Consider the following 8,603-nt stretch of genomic DNA (forward strand, 5'->3'; position numbering starts at 1 on the left):
CTCTATTTGGATGACATGCTTTTGGTAGGAAAAGCTCATGATGAGCTAGATGCTCTTAAGGCTCAGCTCAAGAATAGCTTTGAGATGAAAGATTTGGGACATGCCTCTCATATTCTTGGTATGTGTATTATGCATTAAAGGCATCGAGGACTACTCTATCTATCACAAAGAGAGTACATTCATAAAGTCCTTGAGTGCTTTCGTATGCAGGATGTAAAGCTTATTGGTTGTCCATTGCCTTCTCATGTGAAGGTATCACAGGCCGATTGTTCGTACATAGATGAGTAGAGGGCCGAGATGGCCAAGATTCCCTATGCATCCACAGTGGGCAGTCTTATGTATGCCATGATAGCCACCCATCTAGATATTGCTTTGGCAATTGGTGTTGTGGTACGTTATATGGCTACACCTAGTAAGAGGCATTGGGATGCCGTGAAGGGTATCATGAGGTACCTGAAGGGCACTGCTGATATGTGCATATGTTATGGTAGCCACTACGATACAGGAGTCATGGGATAGATTGACTGTGACTATGCAGGACATGTAGATAGTACGAAGTCCACCTCTAGCTATGTGTTCACTTTTGCTGAAGGTTGTGTTTCATGGATGTCTACGATGTAGAAATGCACGACCCTTTCTACTATAGAGGCCGAGTATGTTGCAACCCCACTTGAGACTTATAATGAGCCATTTGCTTGGGTCAGTTGGTTGCTGACCTTGGTATTGCATATGCTATCCCTACATTGCATTCGGATTCTATGAGTGCTATCCAGTTAGCCAAGAATCCAATATTCCATGTGAAGACAAAACACATTGAGGTGAGGTATCACTTCATTCGTGGGATCATTGAGGACAAGTCTGTTGACCTTGTCAATATCTCAATTGACCAGAATCCTGCAGACTTGCTCATGAAAAGCCTCTCTATAGAGCGCTTTGCCTTCCTTAGGAAATTGGTGGGTGTTGGATGAGATGATGTCTTTCCTCATCCTCTTGTACTGTCTTTTTTTTTTCCCTTTTTTCTTCTCACTCCTCACTGATGTAGGTCTTCCTTTAAGTGGGAGGTTGTTGGGGGTAAAGGTGTCTCTGCCTAGCTGCTCGTGTATTACTACACATACAATACCCGCACCTACACATTGTAGGCGGCGATCGCCCATCACTGTCACTTCATTCTTCATTCTTTCAATGACATTTAAATAAAGGGAAGGCCGATCACACATTGTGACTGTTGGAGTTTCCACATTTGGAGTTTCTCTCTTTCTTGCTCTTACTCCATCAGGCATAGCTCTCAACTTCGTGCTCTCTTACTCGATCCTTCTCACCTTTCTGTCTTAGAATGAGTTAAGGTCCTCAACAAGATGCCATGAGCCATGCAAGACAATCAGGACGGAAGGTTCTAAATCTGCATTTAGACTATTGTTGAGAAGTAAAAGGAGATCTTCATGAATTATTTGGGATAATCAATTGTTGCCAAATCTGTCTGTGTCTGATTTTCCATCCCCCCACAAAAGCATAATCAATTGAGAGGAGATGTCTATCACCCACAAGAATAAGATAGGTGCAAGTTTCTAATGGATCTACAAATTCATTTCGAATGGTTCTACATATTTGTCAACTATCCCCAAGTGTACCACTACACGTACTAAGCTATTGTGGCCATCAACATAGAGCTTGTCTTCTTCAAGGATATTCATAAATGAATTTCATAATTCATGGTGTTTCCTATCTCTACATCATAACCAAACAATGCAGATTGTGGAAAACCCTACTACTATTGATCTTGAGCTCTCGTTTGGAGGGGGGGGGGGGGGGAGTGTTGTTATCACGTGGCTAGATCTCCCATAAAATAGTAGTTGTTTTGTATTGTATATGATCTAGAATCCCTTAATGCAAGCCTTTGCTTAGTGACAAGCACTAGAAGCCATGTTGGAGCAAAATCATGATAAATCTAATGATCTCGTGGAAAAATAAGACTATTGACAATAGCACCATTCACACTACTGACCTCTGTAGTTAATTTCGTGATGAAAACCTCTCAAAATCATGATAAATCTAATGATCTCATGGGAAAATAAGACTATTGATAGTAGCACCATTCACACTGACCTCTATAGTTAATTTCGTGATGAAACCCTCTCAACAGGGTACTCTACCTCTCTTATAGATGTTGCCAAGAAGGTCTTGAGACATTCGAAAATGATGAAAGGTAGATATCATAGAGGGAAGTAGAGATTTCTTGAGCCAAATCCATGGGAGCTTGCATGTAAGCTTAAAAAGGAGAAGGGGAAGAACTCTACTTCAAAAAGTAATTGTGATGTGAAACTCTGTTAACTCCAATAGACTCACTTGGACCATGGTGCCTCCAAAGATTGCATAAAAGTGGGTGACAAGTTGCTAAAATGGTTGGTATGCCTCTAGATTTGTCCATAATTTCTACCACACCTCTTGTGTGCCCTTAAAGAAAGGCTGCCAACACCTTGTGGTACTCCATCACTCGTTTATTTTTGTTTCTTAATTACATATTAGTTGTATGGATAGTTTCATTGTCGTAAAGGGCTAAAATGTGACTTACCTCCTTTGGATTCGTTTGTAAGTAGAATGATTGATTTGTATAAGTGCTTTTGATAAAATCCTAGATATTTTAAACTTGTTTACTTAATAAATCATTAATGTGACTAGAAGCAATGTTATCTAACCAGAGTTTAGTTGCTTTCACTTAAGTGACACATCTAGAAGACATAGCTTAAGTAATGTTAATTTGAAAAATTGAGTTGTTGTCCCTTAAGCGACACTTCTCCAAGACATTCCTTAAGTGATGTTAATTTGAAAAAATGTGTTGTTATCGCTTAAGTGATGCTTTTGAAAGTCATCGCATGAGTTGCGTCTTGCATTGAATAAAGGATGTTTTTTAGTCATTACGAAATGTCACATAGATGACCTTATGACTCTTGCTTTTTCATTATACAAGTGACCAAAACTACCATCATTATGGGTTGTACTTTCTACTAGAAAACTGTAGTTACACAAAGAACCACTAAAGGTGACAAAAGCACCATAGAAGGTAAGGGATTTATCATTTGGTTAAAAACTACCCATGAGAGTTTGGGCACTGTGTTGGGCCCCATGCAAAAAACCATGAGGAGTTTTTAATTGGCACATCATGACGTTCGTGGATGACATGGAAAATGAAAAGTTAATTCACTCTAGTAGTCAGGTCACACCGTGAGTGAGGTATGTGATAATGTTAAAAACATTACATTGCGTTTTGTGAACCTTTATGTTAAATCCGATTGGTGGAAACCCTCCGGAGTCCTGCCCTTTAATGCTGCAAATATTTGTTGCTTTTACTTTTGTACCTGTGATATATAGCGGAAAGGCGCCCCATGTGGAGGAGGTGTAAATCAAACCCATCGTAAGGCGATAACGATGGAGAATACTAATTAAAACGTGAAAAAAGTCACAGTAGGGTTTTAAGGAATCTCAGGATCGGAGAGAGGCAGAAATGGCTATAGATTTTTGTGATAGCAAGAATGAAAGTAGGGCGCCCCACATGACGAGCGGCAACATGCCAAACGGGGACAAGCTACAAGGATAAGCACCTGAGAAGGTTTTTTTTTTTTTTTTGCTTGTAGGTGAAAGAAGAAGAATATATTTATGTAGAAGGATGGAACGAATTTGTGAGAGAGCTGAAAATCCAGAATCGCGTTAAAATACTGTATATTGATTCCTTCTCCTTTGCCTTTTCTAAAAGCTGTACCAGCTTGGTGCTTTGCACTCTCTCTCTCCCTCTCTCTCTCTCTCTCTCTCGCCCCTTCTGTGTGGCAATTGTTGGGTGCATTGTCAAGCCTTTCAAAGTGTTATGAAAGGGATAGTCTACTTGGGACCCTTCTACTCCAACACTGTTGAAATTCTCTCTTTAGAGAGAGAGAGAGAGAGAGAGAGAGAGAGAGAGGCAGGCATGTATTTACGTGAAAGAAATATTTGCAGACCCTGTTCCTCCGATGCTTTGGTTTAAGGGTCCTCGCCCCCCCCCTCTCTCCCTCTCTCTCTCTCTCTCCGTGTTTGTGAAAAGGATTATCTACCGAGCCACAACCTTTCTGCAGATGTGTTGGAACCCAAGCTCCAACGATGGAACGTAGCGAGAAGACTACGAGTTTAGAAGGAGGAGAAGAAGAAGAAGAAGAAGAGGACGATGATCTAGACGAGTGGGAGGAGCCAGTGCAAAGCGTGCAAGAGCTGGCCGAGACGCAGCACATTCAGGCGGTGCCTCCAAGCTACATCCGCCCACCATCAGACAGGCCGCCATTATATCCTCCTCCCCCCCAGCTCCACCAGATCCCGGTCATCGACTTCTCTGCGCTCTGCATGTGGGGTGATGACGACGATCAGGCCAGGAGGGCCATCGCCAGAGCCTGCGAGGAGTGGGGCTTCTTCCAGCTCGTGAATCACCCGGTGGCGCCGGGCCTCATGGAGCGAGTCAGGGCGGTGGCCAGGCAGTTCTTCCAGCTGCCTCTGGAGGAGAAGCAGGCCTTCGCCAACACGCCAGGGTCCCTCACCGGCTATGGCAGCCGCATGGGAGTGGCAAAGGGCACCATTCTCGACTGGGGCGACTACTTCTTGCACTACCTTTGGCCCCCTGAGGATCGCGACATGGATCAAGTCTGGCCTGATCAGCCCCCGTCTTATCGGTGAGTGAGCTGAATCAGTCAGTCTGATCTCGTTTATAATTCTTCTTTAATCTACATATCTGTTACATTAAATTAACCAATGCAGTGCATCGGGCCAGTATCGATCTTGTGTATTAGCCTGTCTCTTAAGCTGCTTGAATCAATACATCGTCAGTCCATAAGTTAATCTTACTCTGTCGCTACTTAAAACATGCAATGCACTCCATCTCTTGAGCATCATCCATTGCGGATCTTATGCATTAGTCTGTCCCTCAAGCCACTTCAACCCAACGCATCAATCCATATCTGAAAGCTACTTAAACCAACAAATCAGTTCATCTCTTGCGGCTCTTTTAAGCTTACTATTTCATTCCTTAAAAATCAAGAGTTTAAGATTTAAATCATGCATTCATCCATCTCTTAACTTTGTTAGTCTCTCTATCTCACACACACATTCACAAATTAATCCATCTCTTCTTTGCCTATCTAATCTCATGCATTATTCCATGTTTGAGTGATGAATTCTTTCATTGCATGATGAGCTAACTAAAGTTATGGACCTAACTTGAAGATATTTTTGCAAAAAGTTTGAACATCAATCACATAAAAATATCTAGTATTTCATAAGTTTTCTACATTGGAAATCTAGTAGCATTAAGAACTTGAGTAAGAGACCTTGGATAGTAGGACTTTGTGAGTGTGGACATCCAATCAAATGCAACAATGCATCTTTTTTCATACATTGCATCACATGTACATGTCGATTAAAGAGGTATGGAGTTAGTCAAACAAATCAAAGCTATTTGTGGTTTCTTTGACCCTCTAGCATATTTGAGTTTCATTTATGACTAATATTATGCCTGCAGTAGTGTAATATGAGAGAGAGAGAGAGAGAGAGAGAGAGAGAGAGAGAGAGAGAGAGAGAGAGCACTTGCCGTTATGCTCTCATTAGGTTCAAACTTGTGTAAATGCATGTCCTAATTAAGCATAATAACAAATTAACTTTCCTTCGTTGTAGTAGATATATGAAATGCCACCTTAATGCACTTAAACATCTATGTTGTAAATATGTTAGAAATGCTGACAATGTATTAGTTTCTTTATGCTTCTTTACATGTCAAGATATGATCTTTTGCTATGTAAATAGTTTATCTTGCTCTATATCATTTAAATTGTAGGTCTCTATTTCTTTCATAACTCCACCTTGAATATCCTAATCATCCAATCCATTTTTCATGTTTTTGGGGCAGGAAAACCATGGACCAATATGGACAAGAGATACATAAACTCTATAAGATTTTGATGGCAGTACTATCATTAAACTTGGGCTTAAAGTCAACATATCTTGAGACTGCTTTTGGCAAGGGTGCTAGCCTCCTATTAAGAATCAACTATTATCCAACTTGCCCTCAACCTCATGTTACCTTGGGGTTGGGTCCCCATTCAGATGCAGGTGGCATGACATTTTTGCTCCAAGATGAGGTTATGGGTTTACAAGTAAAGAAAGATGATGCATGGGTGTGTGTTAAGCCCATTCAAAATGCAATAGTGGTCAACATCGCTGACCAATTGCAGGTACATATAGTTATGTGTTTTAGATAATGTCTACACCCTTTCTTTTCTTTATTTTAGTGAAAGGACAAAGGAAAACTCAATCTACCCCTTGGAAGTGTGATTCTTGTCTCCATCCTACATTCTACAAAAGCTAAGCACTTCTCCATTAGTTTAGAAAATCTAAGACCATATAGATAAATACAAGATTTCGTCATCATGTTGAAGAGATTCTTAAATTTTAATTTTACCATATGTGTAATATTCAGGAGTGATTTGCAACTTTACATGCTCAATCTAACAAAATTTACATGAATTTTTTAGATGCTCAATCTAACAAAAATCAAGAGCGATTTGCAACTTTACAAGGTCAATCTAACAAAATTTACATGAATTTTTAGATTATTAGCAATGGCAAGTACAAAAGTGTGGAGCATCGAGCAGTGGTCAATAAGCACACCCCTCGTATGACAATGGCAGTCTTTTGCAATCCAGCTGATGACACAATTATATCACCAGCACAGGAGCTTCTAGATGATAAGCACCCACCTCTCTATAGATCAATGACCTTTGGTGAGTTCTTAGCTTCTTTCTTTAAAAAGGGCCTAGATGGCAAAGGTTATGTAGAATCTTTTAAAACGAGCAACACAATTTCTAATGGCTAGGCTATTTATATTTTGGTTCATGTTGGTTTCTTGCATGTTTAAAGTGAAGAGTACCAAGATCTTTCACATTTATTTAAAATGTAATTTAACATGCTTCTTTGTCTCTATCTCTACCCCCTAGACATGACTATATTGATTTACATTCTAGTCTTTAATCATTTTTAATCTTTATTAAAGTCCTCATTAGTGTGAAGTTTTCCCTTCATCTTTGAGAAGTGATAAAAACTTAGTTTGTGGCCAAGTTCTACATATAGATATTCATCATAAATGACAAAAATTTGTTCAAATAATTGAGGATGCCTTTTTTAATATGTCGAAACCATTGAAATTCACATGAGACATGCCCTAATTTTCTTCTTACTTTTAAAGACTATATGCCCCTTATCATTATACAAATATACAATATGAGTGTAATTGTGATATGATTCTAAATTAATAGTTCTTTATTGGTTCATGATAATGCAAACACTTAAGATTTCCCATCCAACCTATGAAATGGGTGAATGCTGAATGCCAACACTATAGAGTCTTGCATGTTTGCATTAGTTCTTTCTATCATTTTCTTTAACTTGGTTGAGTCAAGCGCTACCCAATGAACAAGGGGTTTTTTTCTAATGAAGGGTGTTTCACCCTATTGAGAAAATCACTCTCAATGACATTTTTGGTTTCCAATTACTACAAAAAAAACCATCTAGTTCCAGGTGTTGTATCTTTATGGTAAATAAATTTTTACAAGCAATTTTTGCATCAACAAAAGTTGACGCACTTGTAGAAAACATTTCAAAGCATTCATGTGTAATTTATAAGGCATTTCTCAAAACATTTTGTAATGCCTCAATACATGCACCACATCCAATACTATTTCTCTTATTGAAACGAATTTCATTGGGGATTTCATTAGAATAATGATGTAGATGATGAAAATGCAAGAATGTTGAGTGGTTATGTTGTCATATTGTTATGATGGGATGTAGTAAACATGGCAAAAGACTAAAACTCATCGTAGGCGTTGAAGCCACAATCTTGCTATACATCTTAGCATTCATGCAATCACAAATTTAATGTGCATCAATCATCACCATTAAAAAACCCTCCCTATGTTTCTTCTTTATGGCTCTTATGCTTAATAGTTTCTTTTATGGGGTGGTACTACTAGCATTGACATACAAAATTCTTTCTATGTTTCTTGTTACGGGCTCTTATGCTTGATAGTTTCTCTTGTGGGGTGGTATTACTACTTGCGGATGCTAATGAGCCTAGAAAAACACAACTATAAGCTACCATGGATTTAGATGAGTGGTTCTAAGTTATGAGGGTTCAATGAGCTAAAAATTTGGTAATGTCCTCATCAATTGATGTATTGTTGATTGCCTAAATACACTATACATATGGCCAACTCAACACATGTATGTACTCTTGGATATAATAGTAACTACAAATTTTATCTCCAAGTGCATGATGGCATGCAATGGGAGATTGGGCTTCTCACAAGTGCTAAGAATATGAGATGAGGTTTCAAAGTGAGAAAGATGATAAATGTGGTTTTAAGGCACATGGATAACATTTTTGGCTTTTATCAAGGAGCCAAGCATTATGCATATGGATAGGGCATATCACCCAACGTAAAGTGTAAGTATGCCAACTTTGGTTCACTTTTTGCAACCACCACTTGTGCAAGCTAGTCACATATTGAATCATGGTGGCTAAGTAATACTAAAATTAT

At 39.1% G+C, this 8,603-nt stretch overlaps 1 protein-coding gene across 1 annotated transcript; it reads left to right on the top strand.

The window, feature by feature from the left end:
* The first annotated feature begins 3,831 nt into the window (after window positions 1-3,831).
* On the top strand, window positions 3,832-6,900 carry LOC148032623 (jasmonate-induced oxygenase 2-like). The gene is made up of 3 exons (XM_087683242.1): window positions 3,832-4,685; window positions 5,915-6,239; window positions 6,617-6,900. Exons 1-3 carry the CDS (start codon window positions 4,126-4,128, stop codon window positions 6,878-6,880), a joined length of 1,149 nt encoding a protein of 382 aa, XP_087539368.1. The 5' UTR covers window positions 3,832-4,125; the 3' UTR covers window positions 6,881-6,900.
* Window positions 6,901-8,603: the final 1,703 nt, after the last annotated feature.

This window comes from Lygodium microphyllum, chromosome 8, assembly GCF_053477565.2.
Source record: "Lygodium microphyllum isolate KBCC chromosome 8, Lygodium_microphyllum_v1.1.10, whole genome shotgun sequence".
NCBI lineage: Eukaryota > Viridiplantae > Streptophyta > Polypodiopsida > Schizaeales > Lygodiaceae > Lygodium > Lygodium microphyllum.